The sequence below is a fragment of the Falco rusticolus genome, chromosome 19 (assembly GCF_015220075.1).
Source record: "Falco rusticolus isolate bFalRus1 chromosome 19, bFalRus1.pri, whole genome shotgun sequence".
Taxonomy (NCBI): Eukaryota; Metazoa; Chordata; class Aves; order Falconiformes; family Falconidae; genus Falco; species Falco rusticolus.
This window is the reverse complement of record NC_051205.1, coordinates 3770448-3788513: the sequence shown is the minus strand read 5'-3', so window position 1 is coordinate 3788513 and position 18066 is coordinate 3770448. Positions and strand designations below refer to the sequence as shown.

Sequence of the window (18066 nt, the reverse complement as noted above, 5' to 3'; positions counted from 1 at the left end):
GCGGGACGCGCCGCCATTTAAAGGGACCGCAGCCCTTCGTGGCATGGCGGGGGGGGGGGCGCAGGGAACGGCAAGGGGTACCCCCACCACGGCCCCTCGGGCTGTAGCCCGTACGGGGACCCCCCCGCAGTACCCCCTCCCCCCCCCTCCGTGAGCCCTCGCTGTAGGGCCTGGCCCACCCCCACTGGGGTGGGGGGGGCTTTGGTGCCCCGGGGGGGAGGGCGCAGCCCCGCACCGAGGAGGGCCGGGCCGTGCGCGGCCCCCCGGGACCCCCCGGACAAAGCTGCAGCTGGCGGGGCGGGGGCGGCCCTTTGTGCTGCAAAACGGTGGAGCTGCAATCGGAGGGAGGGGGGGGGGTTACGACGGACACACACCAGCCCCTGCCCGTGGGAGGGGGGATCCCTCCCAGTTTCCGGGGACACCCTCGGCCGAGGGTCCCTTTGCTGTGCAGACCCCCCCCCCCAGTACAGCCCCTTGTCCCCCTCCTTTGGTGGAGGAGCCCCGCGGGGGGGCGGGGGGGGGCAGGGGAGAGCCCCCGGAACAGCCTGGCCTTGCCAGTCCCGTGGGCAGGGGGCTCATGGGACCCCCGGGGGCAGAGGAGAGCCCCCCCCGGAACAGCCTGGCCTTGCCAGTCCCATGGGCGGGGGGCTCCCAGGACCCCCAAGCCCCCAGGACCGGGAGCCGCAGCACACAAGGCACCGGGACGTTTTCACCGATGTTTTATTGGAAACGTTAAATACTGGGGGTCCGGCCCCAGGCAGAGCCGGCGGGGGGGCGCAGGGGGGCCAGGCTCAGGCGTGCTCTTCAGCCAGCTTCTCCGCCTTGGCCACCGCCTCCTCGATGGGCCCCACCATGTAGAAGGCCTGCTCTGGGAGGTGGTCGTACTCGCCTGGGGGGGAGACGCCTTGTCAGTGGGGGGAGCGGGGCGCCCAGCCCTGCCCAGCCCCTCTGGGCCCCCAGCTCCCCCCCGCCCAGGGGGCCACCTCACCTGCCAGGATCTGCTTGAAGCCCTTGATGGTCTCCTTCAGTGGCACCAGCTTGCCCATGTGGCCGGTGAAGACCTCGGCCACCTGGAAAGGCTGTGACAAGAAGCGCTGGATCTTGCGAGCCCGGGCCACCGTCAGCTTGTCCTCTTCGGAGAGCTCGTCCATGCCCAGGATGGCGATGATGTCCTGCAAAGACTTGTAGTCCTGCGCGGAGAGATGTGGGGTGAGCGGCCAGTGCCGGGCTTCAACCCCCTCCCAGCACCCCTGCGGGGGGCTGCCCTGGCCCCCTCACCTGCAGGATCTTCTGCACCCCCCGAGCCACGTCGTAGTGCTCAGGCCCCACGATGTTGGGGTCCATGATGCGGGAGGTGGAGTCCAGGGGGTCCACGGCCGGGTAGATGCCCAGCTCGGCGATGGCACGGGACAGCACCGTGGTGGCGTCCAAGTGGGCGAAGGTGGTGGCTGGGGCAGGGTCGGTCAAGTCGTCAGCCGGCACGTAGATGGCCTGGGGAGGCGGGAGGGGACGGTGGGCCCGAGGTGGGTGCCAGGCAGGAGGGGACGGTGGGCCCGAGGTGGGTGCCGCGGCTCACCCGGCGCGGCGGGGCCGGCCCTGCCCTCACCTGCACTGAAGTGATGGAGCCCTTGCGCGTGGTGGTGATCCTCTCCTGCATGGTACCCATGTCGGTGGCCAGCGTGGGCTGGTAGCCCACAGCGGAGGGGATTCTCCCCAGCAGGGCTGACACCTGGGAGGGAGCAGGGCCTGTGAGAGGCTGCCCGGGGCCTGGCCACCGCTGCGCTCAGCACCAGGAGCCAGCACGCCAGCAGCCCCGCACCGAGCACAGACCTCGGAGCCAGCCTGGGTGAAGCGGAAGATGTTGTCGATGAAGAGCAGCACGTCCTGACCCTCCTGGTCCCTGAAGTATTCGGCCACCGTCAAGCCTGTCAGAGCCACTCTGGCGCGGGCGCCCGGGGGCTCATTCATCTGTCCATACACCAGGGCGACCTGCGGGCAGGACCCAGGTGTCAGCACCGCACCGCTCTGCCACCCACGCCCCTGGTGCTGCCGGGACCCCACCCGGCCACTCGGGAGACCCAGCCCACCTTAGAAGTGGCATCTTTCAGGTTGATGACCCCAGACTCAATCATCTCATGGTACAAATCGTTGCCTTCACGGGTTCGCTCCCCCACGCCGGCAAACACCGAGTAACCGCCGTGGGCTTTTGCCACGTTGTTGATCAGCTCCATGATCAGCACAGTCTTGCCAACGCCAGCACCTCCAAACAAACCTGGGAGGGAAGAGGAGTTGTGCTCAACACCAAGCTGATCTGGCGGCTCCCAGTGTCTCCCTTCCCCCATTTCCTCCTCAGATCAATAAACGTGGCTTCAGCAAGCTCAGGAGAACGAAAGTCAAGTTGTTACTCATCAGTGAAGGAAATAACTGCTGCAGAGGGACTGGTCCTGAGCCTCAGTGGGGCTGGCAGGGTGCCCCCTCCCCAGACAACCCCCTTTTCCTCTAGGGGCAACGTACCGATCTTGCCGCCCTTGGCGTAGGGAGCCAGCAGGTCCACCACCTTGATCCCCGTCACCAGGATCTCCTGTTCAACACTCATCTCCACAAACTCGGGGGCTTCAGCGTGGATAGCAGCAAACCTGCAGCAGAACAGAAACGGAGCTGAGCAACTGAACCAAGACCCTCAGTCGGGGTGCTGGCAGGAGGCTGCGCAAGTGCAATCCCTGCTCATGACCCAGGAGAAAGGGAGCGTGGCAGGGACGCGCCACGTCCCTGTTCACACATGTGTCTCCTACTCCAGAACCCGTGCCCCCACCTCCAAGCCCCATGTGATGCTGGCTCCAGGTCCCTGGCATCACTCACTGTTTCGTCGTGATGGGGCCCCTCTCATCGATGGGTTCCCCAATGACGTTCATGATCCTGCCCAGGGTCTCGGGGCCAACGGGGATGCGGATGGGCGCGCCAGAGTCCAGCACCTTCTGTCCCCTCACCAGGCCTTCTGTCCCGTCCATTGCGATTGTGCGCACAGTGTTCTCCCCTGCCAAAGCCCAAGGACAGCATCAGAGCAGTGCCCTCAAGCTGACCCTGGGGACAGCTGCTGGTGGCTTCCCCAGTTCCTGCCAAAGGAACAGTTTGCTGGGAGGAGGACCAAGAGGAGCAGCAAAATCCAGGAAAAAAATAGCACAGAGCAAAATCGAGCCCAGGCCACGCTCACACTGCAGCCCTGCAGCCCAGAGCCCTCTGGCAGCCATTTTCCTCCTCCTCAGATTGAAATCCATGGCTTCAGCAAGCTCAGGAGAACGAAAGTCAAGACACATCATCACAGGAGGACCCCTCCCACCCTCTGCAGCCCTTCTGCGGCAGATGCTCACCCAGGTGCTGAGCCACCTCCAGCACCAACCGGGTCTCCCTGCCCTGCACCTCAAGGGCGTTGAGGATGGGGGGCAGCCCCTCATCGAACTGCACGTCCACCACTGCACCGATGACGGCCACGATGCGGCCGGTGGTCGAGCCGGCCTTGGCAGCAGCGGCGGGCTGGGCTGCATAGTCCCGTCCTGGGGGGAAGCAGAGTGACGAGTCAAGGTCAGCTGGGGAACGGGCAGCTCCCGGTTCCCGTGTGCGCTGGGGGTGCAGAGCTGGGGGTGCAGAGCTGGGGCTCCCCTGCATGCCCTGGCATGTGCCCAAGACCCCGGCACCCCGCCCCGTGCACCCAGGGCCCCCTGCAGCCCTCGATCTGCCCAGGACGCCCTGATTGCCTCTCGGTGCACCCAAGGCCCCTGCACCCTTCTCGGTGCACCCAGGACCCCCTGACTGGCCCTCTGTGCATCCCAGAGCCCCTGCTGCCCTCGATCTGCCCAAGCCCCCCTGAACACCCCTCGGTGCACCCGGGACGCCCTGAACACCCCTCGGTGCTCCCAGGACCGAGGTGCACCCCCCTGCATCCCCTCTGCGCACCCCAGACCCCTGCACCCTCCCCGGTGCAAGCAGGACCCCCGTACACCCCCGATGCGTCCATGGGACGCTGCCCCCCGTCCCCTCGCCCTGACGGCCCGGCCCACCGTGCCCCGGTAACGGGCCGGCGCAGGCCCCAAGGTGACCCCGCGGCCGCCCCGCACTCACGCGCCCCGGCGGCGGCGGCTGGGCCGGCCCCGCGGCTGAGGAGCAGCGGCAAGAGGTCGCGGCCCGGCCCGGCCCGGCGGCGCAGCAGCGGCCGAACGGCGGCGGCGGCGGCGGCCGAGCAACGACCCGCGAGCCCCAACATGGCGGCGCCGACTGAGCCCCGCGCCCCGCCCGCCCCACACGGCTCCCGAGGGGCGGGGCCGCCTCTGCGTCACGCCCTGCCGCACGAGCCGATTGGGCGCGGCCCGCATCCGCTCTCCCATTGGCCAAACCTACCTCGTTGCTTGCTTTCCGCCTCCTCGCCATTGGGTCCTAGCGCTATCCGTCAAGCAGCGCGATGAATTGATTGGCTAAGGTTGGCGGAAAGGGCGGGCACACGCGGAAGGGCACCGGAAGCACCGCGGCACGTGTCCCGCGCTTGTCCTTGGGGCGGTCGCCGTGACCGACGGCCCAGGCCCCGCCACCGGCCAAGCTCAGCCTCGAGGGGCCGCCCGCCCCCCACCGCGGGCCCAGCTCAGTCCCGAGGGGCCGTCCGTCCCCCCCAGCACCAGGCCAACCCGTTCCACCGCGCCCCAACCCCCCACCCCCACCGTAGGGGAGCCCACCCTAGGCACAGCAATGCACAGGCCCCAGGCAGAAGGAGAGCCAGGGAGTCTTCAACAGTTTATTAGAAAGAATGCAGACATTAAAAAAATCCCAGCTGCTCTGAACATAAATTGAGGTTTTTCAGCCCGGTTATGAGGCGCCCGCGCGCCCCCACGGTCTGTCACTCGCTTCCATGCCCACAGTGCAAATACGATTTGGTCTAAACGAACAGATTGACAAGCAACAACGTACAGCCACTCGCACCCTGGACTAGGAGATGTAAAGCTTTAGGGTCAAACGGTACCAGGGGACAGGCTCCAGCCACCTGCGCTGGGTGGGGAGCACGTGATGGGACTGAACACCAAAGGAGGAGAATTTTGTTTCCTTTTCAATACAAACTTTAGTGGAACAGACCTGAAGACACCACAGGGGTACTGCGCCTCGCCAGCCAAATTTTGTGAGCCAATGACAACACCCTTGTTTCAGCCAGTTTTGATCCCGGTACAAACATACAATTTCAGGCGGCAGAGAGGGGGGTGGGGGAAATTGCTCATTTACCACTTGGTGTAAATTCAGGATTCTCCCATTGTAATTACATCTGCTACGAGGCAAGGAGGCTCCGTAAACTTTATTGCAACTGTTCTCTATGGATTGCCTACACCTCAATTGGGTTTTTTTGGAAGTCTGGAAAACGGTTCACACATAACGTTATTGCCTCTCGTGGCTTAAGACCGCCCCGTGCCATAGTACACACCTACCATCGGTGAAGCCATTTAAAATGGACTGAAAATGGGTTAAAAGATGCAGGATCTCCCTTTAGGGCTATCAACTCAGGAATTCTTATCTCGATTATGAAATGTTGTAATGAACTTCTTTCCCCAAACCCTGAAGACGACAGTTTTCCTTACTCCAGATCCGGCATTTCTAGAAAGAAAGAGCAGAGCATTAGCAGGTTTGGGTTGGTTGGTGGTTTTTTTTGTTGTTTTAAAAAAAAAGAAGCTACCAGGAGCCCCATTATCACAAGGGACACAAGCACAAAGATCCAGCCCTCAATCACAAAGGGCACAGCACCTTCCAAGGCCTCTGACCCCACCCTTGGTTCTTCACAAGGAAGATCCACATGCAGCCACTGCTGCAAGCGCAGAAGTCACGCAAGTAGAGCCAGTACCAGGCACTGATGCCCCCCCGCCCAAGCATGTGCCTGCTGCTCTTAAGGCCAAAGCCTCCCCAGGACCACAGCTGGCTGGGAAGGTCAAACTCGTGTTTCCTGCTTGTGTGGAAAGGCTTTTGCTAGATTATATAGTGTCACACTGCTCAGGCAGGGCACTGGCATTAGCTCCCAGCTGGGATTCAGTGAGACTAAAAGGACAGAGAATCTCCTGGCTCTGCTCAAGGCTCTCGCTCAGCAAGGAGTGTTCAGCACGCACTTGCACTGTTGCACAGTGTGCAGAAAGAAACAAGAACACCGACTTACTTTCATCATCACTGTCTGGCGAGTCCTGGAAAGAAGAAGAAACGTTAACTGGAGCAGACTGTGCGTGAAGGCACTCTTCCCTCTATCACCACTAACACAGCAATTGAGCTGCTGCTTCCAAAGCCCAGCAGCAAGCGTGCGCTCTGCCAGAGCGTATACCCCGAGGAACCCCACAGGTTCCACAGGACATGCTTCACTTGGCCTCACCGGCCAGGCCCACAGTAACCAGCGGTCACTGTGGAGGGGGCAGACACCAAGCTGTCCAGACACTGCAAGCACTGGCAGCACTGCCCTCACCACTGCTGCTGGAGGGAAGGAAGATGACTTTCACAAGTGCCATCATTCATCCAGACAAGGTCTGGTGCTATTTAAGCCTTTGACAGCACTGAATGGGTGCAAGTTTGACTTCAGCAAGCAGCATCGAATGCACAGGGTGCTGAACCAGCCCTGCACGTATTTACTGCAAACAAAGTACTTACATCATCTGCCCCATCTACTTCTGGCAAGTCTACGTCGTCATCTCCGCCCATGTTATTCATCATCTGTTCCAGAGACATAATAGCCACATTACAGGGGTGAAGCCAACCACACTCTACCTCAACTAGGGGAGCACTGTAAAAATCTAAAAATAACTTAAAATTGTCATAGTCAACAGCTGCCAGGCCTTTGGACAAATCAGCTGCACCTACGTAGGGATTACAAGGTGAGCATCTGAAAAAAATAATCTGAAGTTAATGGCTTGGCAAACCAACTGGTGCAGAAAGTCAGCACTGTTGTCTACCACAGGATGTATGTTTGCTTCCTATTTAATAGCCAACACAAATGGTCAACTTGGCTGTGGCATGGACAGCCCACAGCACTGGTTAAAGCTGGCAACAGCTGTGCCTCGGCAAACCGGCAGAGCCTGCACCGGGACCAGCAGCCAGGAATGCGCCAGGAGGAGGAATGTGACTCTTCCTACAGCGGTCTGTCCCTGCTTGCCAAGACACAGCCCAGAAGGGAACCCCAAACTTCCAGGGACCCATCTTCGCATACCTCAGAAAAGCGATCGAAGTTGGACATGTCTTCATCTGAATCATCTTCCCAATCTTTCCAGTTGTTGAAGTCCACACTGAGCCAGTTGAGCTGCACATCAACACAAGAAGTTATTTAAGGACAAGCGAGTAGCAAGCTGTTACTGACAGAAGGTTAATAAGAAGTGCCAATCTGATCAGAAGCAAAGTAAGTGACCCATTAACTGCTACATCATTTAAACATGACCCAAATATTAAACAAAACTAAAACCCAGGGGAGGCAGCAGGCAGTGCTGCCCTGGCCACCACGGAGCCCACACCCACCTTTGCCCTCTCTTTTGTTAACCTCGGCCATGCCTGACCAGATTCTCCTTTTCGTAAACAACACAAGATAGATCTGTCTGTTCTTTTATGCTTTGATTCCTGAAAAAGAGCAAATACACATCAGTACAATCATCACAAACTTCATCAGGAACTGCTTCTATTACTCCTTTTGTCTTAAGCTAGCAACTTATTCTCGGTCCTGAAAAACACCATCCAGAGATGCTTCCGTGGATCTGAGTTTAAGCACATTCTTACAGTCTAAGAAACGATGTGCCCACAATACCAGAAGCAGCCGGAAGAATGGATGGTATTTTTCAGGATACAGCACTAAGAACAAAACAAGATGAGAGTCAAGAGGATACTTACATTTGGATCAATATTATTAAAAAGGTCAATTTCGTTTAAATGTTTAAAGTTATCACTTCCTCCAAGACAACTGTTAAAAGGAAAAAAAAAGTTTGCATTTAGCACAAGACACCTTATAAAATAAATATAGCTCATTAACAGAATTCTATACTTTGTCAAGTTGTTCTGAAAAACCATCTGATCACCATCAGCACAGCCTTTATGTATCTCCCTGTACCTTTCAGCTTCGTCAAGGTCCAAATCACTTACCTGAACGTAAGTTTGGATTTTTCAAAATTTACATTAACATCTTTACTGTCTTCAACGCAAAATTCAATAAAGACATAGTCCCTCCGGTCGTACCACTTCGCAGAAGCGGGCTGCCTGTGAACAGACCATTTAAGAAAAGTTCAAATCAAGTTTTGTACCTTTCATCAAAATACCTGAAAAATATTTTCAAACTCACCCTTCCATGCTACCAGTAAACTTAACACTGGCTTTCCTTTTGTTTCTCCCCAAAAGGCAACTCGAGCAGTTTGATTTTTTTTTTATTACAGTTCAGGAAGTTCAACTAAAAGACTCCTTCCTGTTCTTAAAAGCTGCATTATTAGCTTATTATTAATAATCTTTAAAAGGCACTTAAGGCTGAAAAAAGCTTTAATAATAAAGAGATACAACACATTTAGTGCCTAATGCCCCTAAAAAGCTCATGCCAACATTCCTTGGAGAAGCCATCAGAGCCTGTGAGACTACAGTAAGCGCTACAGCACACCAAAATTATGACAAACTTTTCAAGATGAGCTACCACAGATTATGACACAATTTCAGTCACCTTTAACAGCTACACAGGCAGACTTCATGATGCTTTTTATTATCCAGAGTTAAAAGCCCAAAGCCATTGAAAATCCTACTTTTTTGGACATTGTTACTATTTAAAAAAAATGGATCCTTCCAACAACCTTGCTGTAAGACCCAGCTGAAGTCAGTACAGGTACCGGACTTGAAAAAAAAAAAATCACTTTTTTTCTGTTCTGACTTCTTGCTACAACCTTCTATGTACAGACTTTTAACTCCTACGCTCTCAAGGATCTTCCTGGTTTTGCACAAGTATCACAGGCAGCGACAGCCTGTCCAGGGCACCAGAAAACGTGCCAGGGCTCCTGACCGACTGTTGCGTGTTTGCAATTCTACAGCCAGAACTCACCTGCAAAGCTCAAGTGCGGCCATACCCGATCGGCGGGTGAAAGTGACCCAGACCCAGCTCCCCACGCCTGGGACTCCCTCCCCCTGGTTTCAGTTATTCTCCTGGCAACTCAGGCCAAGCCCACAACCAAATGTCTGCATTCCAGGAAAAAGCAAACAGCCACCCAGCGGGAGCTGCTGTTGCTAAGGCACAGAAGACAAGACGGGTGCTTCTCACACTTCAGCTATCTTCCAGAGGTGCAAGACCAAAGCTGGGATTTCACAGCTAACGCCCCTACAGAGAAGACCTCAAAAGACCTACCTGTGAGTCCGACTGAAGTGAAATGTTCTGGTCACTTACCGTGATGGTTACTGTGACTACACAAAGCTAAACCACACAAGGACACAAAGAAAGCTGATGTTCCGCCCTGTATGTGACTGAGCAGCTTCCCCTTCGCGCACCAAGGAGTGACGCTGGGTCTCAGCATTGCACTCTTCGCATTACAGCACAGTAACCTGACAAACTATAATTACCTTTTCAGAATATGTATTAAGGTGACCATTGCCAAGCCTTCAGAACAGATTGTGACTCACCTGATCATCAATCAATTCAATTCTTGGTGTCAAACTGACATAACTAGCAAAATTACTTACCAAGTGCTGCACCACTCCCCAAAGCAGCCCCACTCCCCCACCCCAGGGCTGGCTCCTGTCCTGCTCTGTACACCTGCCTGCAGGATGAACTGAACCAGGACCCAGCCCAGAGCCACCAGCACCAGCTTTGAGCTCCATCAGTGCTACCCGTACAAGCACCAGTGCCAGCTCACTGAGAGGCTGGTACAGCAGCAGAAGCAGCCGTGACTGCCTCCTCCAGCACTAGCACCTGTTTTAAGTGCAGAAAGCATCTGATCAGAGGCCAGTAACAGAGCATTTAACTTCTGAGAGCACAAAACCTACCTTGTTTCTGAATGCAACCTTTAGTTTCTAGCAGGATACTGTCCCCCCGAGTGAAAACCTAATGCTTTCCCTTGTAGCAGCATTTTTGGGAAATGTTAAGGCATCTCCTTATTCAGGTAAAGCACAGCAATAGCAGAGTAGCAAATTTCTTACTACAGTATTTTTAATTCCTTACTGGACATAGTTTTCCTCTTCTAAAAGGGAATGAAAGACTCTGAGGAAAAAAGGGGATGAGAAACGACCTGCTCTGCTCCCTCTGTGCACGCCTCTGCATTTGGGAACTGAGCAGCAGCCATTTCTCACGCTGCTGGAAGACAAAAATCCCCTCTGCGTGGAACTTGGTACATGCTCAAGCACACTGTTATCAGAACAGAAATCTCAGTGTCCCTGCCCACGATGATGCAGGGGCTCCTGCTGAATAGCTTTAACACTTCACAAACATTTTCAATGTCAATGGAGATATCTCCAGCCTCCCCAGGGAGCTGCAGGCATTCCTCAGTTTTGCAGCTTTGGTTTGGCCTTGACCTCGGTATCTTTGCCAAGATCAGGGGTCAGAGGCACCAAAAGCCTGTTCACAGCACTTCCAAAAGTCTCACCGAGCTGTCCTAGAGCTGAAGGAAACTCACATACGTCCAAGCTACAAAAGGGAATGAAAGATCAAAGAAAATGCACTAGAACATCATTCATGTTTCTAACACTAAACGCATGCCGCCTCCCCAGATATTTAGTACTTACCACTCTGAACGTGCCTACTGTAATTAAAGCTAGGATGGGGTTGCCTCTTATCCTTTTTATCTGTTTTTCTAATCTCTCATCCTCCCAAAGGGAGGATGGAAACCTTCCTTTGCCTGTCCGTGAAGCGCTTTAGTCAGGACTTACCATTCAAACCAGTAATGCAGGATACATTGGAACTACTAACCAAAGTTACAGATGAGACGGAAGTCGCAGCTCATTTGCGTTGCCTGCCTACACCAAGATTCCTAGGAGACAACCCTTGTGGAAGCCAAGGGTAAGGCGTGCACGTGCTCCGAGTGCTTCAGGGGGATGGTTCCCCTACGCCCACAGAAAGTCTTCTGTTTTCTTACAGGCACCAAGAAACACTGCCAGGACTTCTGAGCAGAGTCACTTGTTACACGGAAAGCCTCACGTCTCCTTCTTGCTCAAGCAAACTAATCCCAGGGGACCTCAGCCTTATGCCAACAGCGCCAACCTGAGTACAGGCTTTGGTTATGTATCATCCCCATGTCCTAATGGGATTTAGATTTCTCTGAAACAGAGAAGTTAATTTAAACATGCTTTTACCCATGCAGCAATAAACCACAGCAGACTTGGAGCAGCATACAGCCCAGGGAACCCATCACTAGGGTTCCACATTCAGCAAGGATTTCTTCTGTCAAATCTACACTTGCTGCCACCTGTGCATTTTGGTGACTTCCTAAACAGACACAGCTGCCATGCATCTCCATCCAACTGCCTCTTCTAGTCATCATATTCAGAAGACAATCATGACAACAGCACCACAGAACAGCTTCTAGAAGCTTCACAGCAGAAATTTCCTGCTACTGGGCAATGTGTGGGCTCAGCTTCACCCAAGCGACCTCCCTGCTTCGCCTGATCCACAGGGGCTCTGTGGTTGGCTGCCCACAATGCCAAGAGCCACCATTTGGCCACAGGCACCCTGGTCTCCAGCATAACCACAGGCGCAGAAGCTGCTCCTTGCACACCATACTCACGAGCTGAATCTTCAGTTCTTAAATGTTTGTAGCTCGGTGCGATTCAAGAAGTTTCCAAACCTGTCCTTGCGCTTCCTCGGCCACTCTGCAGACTGTGCCTACTGGAAGCCTGTCTTTGTCTCCTGGAAAGCATCCCAACAATACCTACAATTTGAGAACACTGGAAAAGCTGTCTGCTGAACAAGACTTTTACCCCCAGACAGCAGTAAGAAATCTGTTCTACAGAAGTAGTTTTGCTTTCATTTATATACTCTGGAAAGGCGCCTTTTTTTTAATTAAAAAATTAGTTTCAGACCATAGGCAATTGTAAGTGGGATGCAGTAGCATTTTAGTTTCAAGATTATGCATTCTACAGACATTAAACATGAAAAACTCCCAACTTTTTTAATGTGCTTCTCGCTTTCAGCCACACTAAGCTGAAGCAGCCGCACATTTCAGAGTTTCAGAAGAGCTGCACTGAAGTAAATGCCTCTCTGGGGACAAGGGGGCAAAAAGCAACAAGTGACATCGGCTTTTCCACCGAGTGGTAATGCTTTCCTCAGCACCTGTGGCAGACCAACCTTTCTGACAAAAAAAAGCCTCAGAAAAATACTACCCCCTCCAGTCACTGAAGCCAAATACGGGGAAATCCAGACTGTCAGTGGGCAACGCTGCCATCAGGTTCAGGGGCAGCACACCCCTTCCTTAACCGCCTGGTTTTGCTCTCAGAACCCCCCCTCCGCAAAGTTTGGCTCCTCTTTCACTTGCACGGCTAGAGAACACTCACGTTGGCTGGAGCTCTGTCACGAGCAGCAGACGCTGGTTTTGGGTCACTGAAGCAGCTTCAGTAGAATTACAATGAAGCCAGCTAATTAGGACTCCCCAGCATGGCACGAGCATTGCCTCGGAGCCCGGGTTTCCACTCGGGATATACCGGAGGCCGCACGAGCCACTCTCGGAGAAGGAATCCAGCCGCTCGGCTCCGCTTCCCTCCCGAGCACCCGGGGCTCTGCCCGCTCCCCCGCAGCCGGGAAGCTTCCCGAGCAGGCTCCGGCACCTGCACATGCACCACGGAGGCATCTTTTCACTTTTTTTTTTTTACGTGGAGAGCTAAGAGCTTACAGACAGACCAGCATGCCCGTAGGTAGCTGGCAGCACCGCGGATTTATTACTTACCGGGAAATGTTCTCAATTTTAGCTACTACCGCGTGCTGGAGGTCAGCGCTGAGCGACCCCTCCAGCCACGCTCAACACCCCCGTTCCGGGCGGCCCCTACACCGGCCGAGGGCCGGGCCCCGGCGAGCCCGCTCCGCCCCGGACCCATTCATTCCACACGCCCGGGCCCCGCAGCGCGGGGGCGGCAGATCCGTGCCCCGTTCGCTTTAACCGGGGGCAGACACGGGCCAAACCGGCGCCGCTCCAGCCGCCGGGCCGGAGCGCACAGCGACCGCCGGGCCCACCCCTACGGCGGGCGGACACCGGAGCGAGCCCCACGGAGGGGGGAACCCCCCGACCGCGTCGAGCTCCCCCGGGCCGCGGGGACACGCGGGCCGGCCAAGGTCACCACGCGTGCTGGCGGGACCCCACGCCCCACTCCCCTCCCGCCTCCCGGCGCGGGGCCGCGCCCCCCGGCGGCCCGGGCCCGCTGAGACCGGGCCGGCCTGGGCCGCCCCGCGCGCCCTCGCCTCTCCCCAGCCCTAGGCCTCACATGGCGAATGGCGGCGGCTCCGGCTGGCGCTCCTGGCGGGGGACGGGGAGAGGGGTGGCCAGGCTCCGGGTCCGGCTCTGAGTGGCGGCGGACGGCAGCGGCGAGCGGGCGGGCAGGCAGGGCCGTGACTCCGGCGGCGGCGGCGCTGCGGCGGACTCGGGGCTCGGCTCGGCGCGGCCTCGTTCCCACAATGCCCCGCGCACTCGGCCCTCGGCGGCGCCCAGCGCTGGTGACGCAGCAAAATACCCGCCGCGCCGCCTCCCGCCGCTGCCCTGCGCATGCGCGGCCCCCGCGCGCGGCCCCTGGCGCGCCCCGCCGCCCGCCCCGCCCCGCCCCGCCCGCGCGCCCGCTCCCTCCTCCCTTCTAGCAGCTTCTCGCCGCGCAGGCGCAGTGCGGCCCGGCGGCCCGGGGCGGGGCCCGCCGTTGCCGTGGCGACGGGGCAGCCCGCCCCCTGCCTTCCCCCGAGGGCTGCCGGGGACGGGGGTCTCCCTTCGGGCCCCCGCTATGGCTGGGGGTCTCTCTGCAGGTTCCCCACCGGTGTTGGGGGTCTCCCCACGGACCCCTGCCCACAGGGCCCTGCCAGGGCCGGGGATCTCTCCAGGGGTCCCCCCCCGTGGCTGAGGGTCTCACCATGGGCCCCTGCTAGGAACAGGGGTCTCTCTGCAGGGCTGGGAGTCTCCCCCTGGGTCCCCCATCATGGCCGGGGGTTCTCTACAGGCCCTTGCTAGGACCAGGGGTCTCTGTGGGTCCCCACCAGGGCCAGGGGTCTCTCCTCAGGGCATTTCCAGGCCCCGCCTCGCCACGGCTGGGGGTCTCCCTGCGGGCCCCTGCCAGGGCTGGCTGTCTCTCCACAGGGCCCTGCTGGCACCAGGGGTCTCTCCATGGGTCCCCACCAGAATTGGGGGTCTCTCCACAGGGCCCTGCTGTGGCTGGGGGTCTCTCCAGGGGTCCCTCACTGTGGCCAGGGGTGTCTCCATGGGCCCCTGCCAAGAGCAGGGGTCTCTCTGCAGGGCTGGAAGTCTCCCTGCCGGTCCCCCACCATGGCCAAGGGTCTCTCCATAGGCCCCTGCTGGGACCAGGGGTCTCTGCACAGTCAGGAGTCTCTCTGCAGGTCCCCCACGGTGGCTGAGGGTCTCCCCATGGGGCACTGCCAGGGGTGGGGGTCTCTCCGCAGGGCCGGGGGTCTCCCTGTGTGCTCCACCATGGCTGGGGGTCTTTCTGTGTGCCACCATGGCTGGGGGTCTCCCCACCATTGTAAAACACCAGAGCTCTCTTACATACCCATTTTCTTACTCCAGACAAAGAAATATTTATTACCTAATGAATAAAGAGGGAATAAATTTTGGTAATGTAGCTATTTTCAAGTGCCGTTGGCTAAATTTAGCTACCTACAGGTCTAATAAAGCATCTTAAGAAATACTTTTTTTTTTTTTTTTTTTAGTTTTGAGAACTCACCTGTTCCTAGATTCTTTTCTGTAAGTATTTCTTTTGGATCCTAATACAGGCTTCACAATTCTTGAATTTTATTTCACCCAAGTCAGAAATTTGGGGCTGAAATTATTTAGATATTGTACTGAAGAATGACAAATGCACAGAACAGATTAAGTTGTGGCAGAATATTAGAATGTCGCAAAGCCTACCCTTTTCTTTCAGTTGACAACTTCATTAACAAAATGCATTCTCACTGCCTTTCTGTTACCATTATATTTAACAGGTCAACATCCCATGGGTTCAATGTTTTCCAAGACGGCAGGTCACCTAAGCTAGAGTTTTTCAGAAACAACACGTTGCTGCTCACCCTTTCGACACACCGTAACTCTACTTCCATTCCTAGCAGTAACGTCTTAGTCAAACCTGCTCCACAAATTCACTCTTACCTGACAGCCACCATGTTCTTAAAGCACTGAACCCGCAGTTCCTAAAGGCCATTAAAAGTTGTTCTCTTAACGTTTGAAGACCCAGGCTACAACAATGAAAACCTCTTATTTTTTCCTAAGTTGACCTACAACTTGGTTCTCTGGTTAGTTCATGGTAGCTGTTCCAAGTACTCAAGTGTATGAAGAAAACCCAAGGCACAGGATTTACAATTTTTCACGATTTAACAGGGCAGACATGAACAACCGGTGCCATCTCGTTCCCCCCCATCGGACACTCCTGCTGGCACATCCTCAGTGATGGGCAGCCGTGGCCACTGCAGGTGCCGAGGTGGCCGTGCTGAGGTGGCCATCCTTGGGGAGGTGGCCACGCCGAGATGGCCGTGCTGAGGTGGCTGTGCCGAGGTGGCTGTGCAGAGGTGGCCGTGCCGAGGTGGCCGTGCTGATGTGGCCATGCTGAGGTGGCCGTGCTGAGGTGGCCATCCTTGGGGAGGTGGCCATGCCAAGGTGGCCATTGCTGAGGTGGCCGTGCCGAGGTGGCCGTGCCAAGGTGGCCATCCTTGCAGAGGTGGCTGTGCCGAGGTGGCCATGCTGAGGTGGCTGTGCTGAGGTGGCCATGCCAAGGTGGCCGTGCCGAGGTGGCCATGCTGAGGTGGCTGTGCTGAGGTGGCCGTGCCGAGGTGGCCATGCTGAGGTGGCTGTGCTGAGGTGGCCGTGCTGAGGTGGCCGTGCTGAGGTGGCTGTGCTGAGGTGGCCATCCTTGGGGAGGTGGCATGCTACCTCCCAAAGCCAGAGAAGGAGAGAACGGCCGCCCCAAACAGGCCTTTCAATGCCAGGTCATCTGTCTTTGTGGCCCATCCCAAAGAATCCTTCCTGAAAGGGACAATGCAGAGCAGGGAATCGGGGAAGGTCACTGTCCAGACTGAAGGTAGAGGTGAGCGAAAGGCCTCAGGGTCCCGCAGCCCAGTCCTCGCACAGGGCCCATCACTGGCCTGTCCATGGCTGGACACTGCCCCTGGGCCCATTCCTGGCTGGATACTGTCCCCAGGCCTGTTCCTGGCTGGGTACCATCCCCGGGCCCATTCCTGGATGGATGCTGCCCCTGGGCCCATTCCTGGCTGGGCCCCATCCCTGGGCCTGTTCCCTGCTGGACACCATCCCTGGGCCCATTCCCGGTTGGGCCCCATACCCAGGCCTGTTCCTGGCTGGATGCTGCCCCGGGCCCGTTCCTGGCTGGGCCCCATCCCTGGGCCTGTTCCCACCTGGGCCCCATCCCCAGGCCCGTTCCCAGCTGGGCTCCGGCCCCAGGCCCATTCCTGGCTTGGCTCCATCCCCTGGCCTGTTGTCCCAGCTGGGCCCAGTCCCCAGGCCTGTTCCCTGCTCAGCCCTGTTCCCGGACCCGTTCCTGGCTAAGCCTCATCCCTGGGCCCAGACCTGGCTGGCCCCATCCCTGGGCCTGTTCCCAGCTGGGCCCTGTCCACACACCCATTTCCAGCTGAGCCCCCTCCCCACGCCCGTTCCTGGCCTGGCCCCATCACTGAGCCTGTTCCCAGCTTGGCCCTGTCCCCAGCTGGTCACCATCCCCGGACCTGTTCCCTGCTCAGCCCTGTCTCCAGGCCCATTCCTGGGTGGGCCTCATCCCTGGGCCTGTTCCCAGCCCCATGGGCCATGGGGCCCTGGCTGCTCCCACCGAGCCTGTGCCCGGCAGAACCCTTCTCCAGCCCACCCTGGGGTCATTTTTACCCTCCCCAGCTGCCCCGAGCCGGCAGGTTTGGGCCCACACCCCTGTGCATGGCAGCACGTGCTGCCCGCTGGGCCTTCATCCTGCACTGCTGCAGGGCCTGCGCTGTGCCGCCATACCAGCGCCGAGCCCCCGGCACCGCTGCAGAGGGGGACGCTCGTGCTGGGCCTTCCCCAGAGCACATGTCTTACCAAAAAAAAAAAAAAAAAAAAGGCAGCTTCCCCTGGGAGATGCAGTGATTCACGCCAAAGGCATCCCAGCTCATCACGAGGAGCACAGACCAGGACCAGGCTCGGGAGCGAGCAGCAGCATTTGGGAACTGGGAACGCGAAATGCCCGCCTGCCAGCTGAGCAACTGGATAGTGAAACCCTGGGCCAAATCAAAAGCCAATTCCTGCTCCAGCGGGCAGTCAGGGAACAGCACAGGGAATCGAGCACGGTACTAATGAAAACTCAACTCCGCACCGAGCAGATGGGGCCTCTCCAGGCCTCGTTCCTGCCTGTGGCCTCCGAATTCAACCTCTCAGAGCTGGAAGCTGCTCTGAAATCCCATCGCTGCTCCCTGGGCCAGCAGCTTTCCAGTTTCTTAATTAAAACTGTCAAACACCGCTGCACAAGCCTCCCACTCAATCCCCCCCACCCGGGCTTGCCCATGGCCACCCTCCCTTGCAGCCCCTTGCGCTGCTGCCTCCCGGCAGGTGGGAGCTCTGCCCACCTGCATGGGTGGGCTGCAGGGTAACGGAGGGCTCCCAGCTGGCATCGCCATTATTTCCTCTTGGGCTTCTCGCTGGCTGCCTGTGCTGCCATGTCACTCATCAGCTTTAATGAGCTGTTCCGAAACCCAGCATTCATGGCACAGGGGAGAAAATTCTGCTAAACGGCAGCAAGATGCCCATTTTCGCAGCTCCAGCCTCTGCATTTCGTGAGACTCAGGGCCGTGGGAGGGTAGACGTCAGCTCACTCCCCTGCGAGTGGGGGGGAAGATTCCCTCTGCCTGCAAGGAGCGGCTTTCTGGATGAGCAGAGGCTTCCCGAG

General features: G+C 57.4%; 2 protein-coding genes and 2 non-coding genes across 5 annotated transcripts; all 4 read right to left on the bottom strand.

The window, feature by feature from the left end:
- Positions 1–702: 702 nt before the first annotated feature.
- Positions 703–4284, bottom strand: ATP5F1B (ATP synthase F1 subunit beta). The gene is made up of 10 exons (XM_037411986.1): positions 4117–4284; positions 3369–3551; positions 2860–3034; positions 2515–2636; positions 2088–2272; positions 1831–1989; positions 1607–1729; positions 1279–1491; positions 989–1190; positions 703–889 (listed from the first exon to the last, which is right to left on the bottom strand). The coding sequence occupies exons 1-10, from the start codon at positions 4256–4258 to the stop codon at positions 792–794; spliced, it is 1602 nt and encodes a 533-aa protein (XP_037267883.1). The 5' UTR covers positions 4259–4284; the 3' UTR covers positions 703–791.
- LOC119140247 lies at positions 2345–2418 on the bottom strand. The gene has a single exon (XR_005101568.1). It is a non-coding gene; the product is annotated as a small nucleolar RNA SNORD59 (small nucleolar RNA).
- Positions 3255–3326, bottom strand: LOC119140248. Its single transcript, XR_005101569.1, has one exon. It is a non-coding gene; the product is annotated as a small nucleolar RNA SNORD59 (small nucleolar RNA).
- A 481-nt stretch (positions 4285–4765) lies between the features above and the next one.
- On the bottom strand, positions 4766–13745 carry PTGES3 (prostaglandin E synthase 3). 2 transcript variants are annotated; one of them, XM_037371350.1, is made up of 8 exons: positions 12496–13284; positions 8128–8241; positions 7879–7948; positions 7513–7611; positions 7211–7300; positions 6655–6717; positions 6176–6200; positions 4766–5625 (listed from the first exon to the last, which is right to left on the bottom strand). In XM_037371350.1, the coding sequence occupies exons 1-8, from the start codon at positions 12786–12788 to the stop codon at positions 5606–5608; spliced, it is 774 nt and encodes a 257-aa protein (XP_037227247.1). In that variant the 5' UTR covers positions 12789–13284; the 3' UTR covers positions 4766–5605. The 2 variants fall into 2 exon arrangements, with proteins under 2 accessions (XP_037227247.1, XP_037227248.1); XM_037371351.1 differs by lacking the exon at positions 12496–13284 and adding an exon at positions 13417–13745 and having other exon boundaries at positions 5311–5625.
- Between the last annotated feature and the right edge of the window lie 4321 nt (positions 13746–18066).

Excerpts from the sequence above, each read along its gene's own strand:
- PTGES3 (XM_037371350.1), bottom strand. The coding sequence starts at position 12,788 with ATGCCTCCGTGGTGCATGTGCAGGTGCCGGAGCCTGCTCGGGAAGCTT. Across the intron at positions 7,301-7,512 it reads TAACAAAAGAGAGGGCAAAG|CTCAACTGGCTCAGTGTGGA; the intron begins GTGGGTGTGGGC and ends GTTGATGTGCAG. Across the intron at positions 5,626-6,175 it reads GCCAGACAGTGATGATGAAA|AAATGCCGGATCTGGAGTAA; the intron begins GTAAGTCGGTGT and ends CTTTCTTTCTAG.
- ATP5F1B (XM_037411986.1), bottom strand. The coding sequence starts at position 4,258 with ATGTTGGGGCTCGCGGGTCGTTGCTCGGCCGCCGCCGCCGCCGCCGTT. Across the intron at positions 1,990-2,087 it reads TGAAAGATGCCACTTCTAAG|GTCGCCCTGGTGTATGGACA; the intron begins GTGGGCTGGGTC and ends TCCTGCCCGCAG. Across the intron at positions 1,730-1,830 it reads TCACCCAGGCTGGCTCCGAG|GTGTCAGCCCTGCTGGGGAG; the intron begins GTCTGTGCTCGG and ends GCTCCCTCCCAG.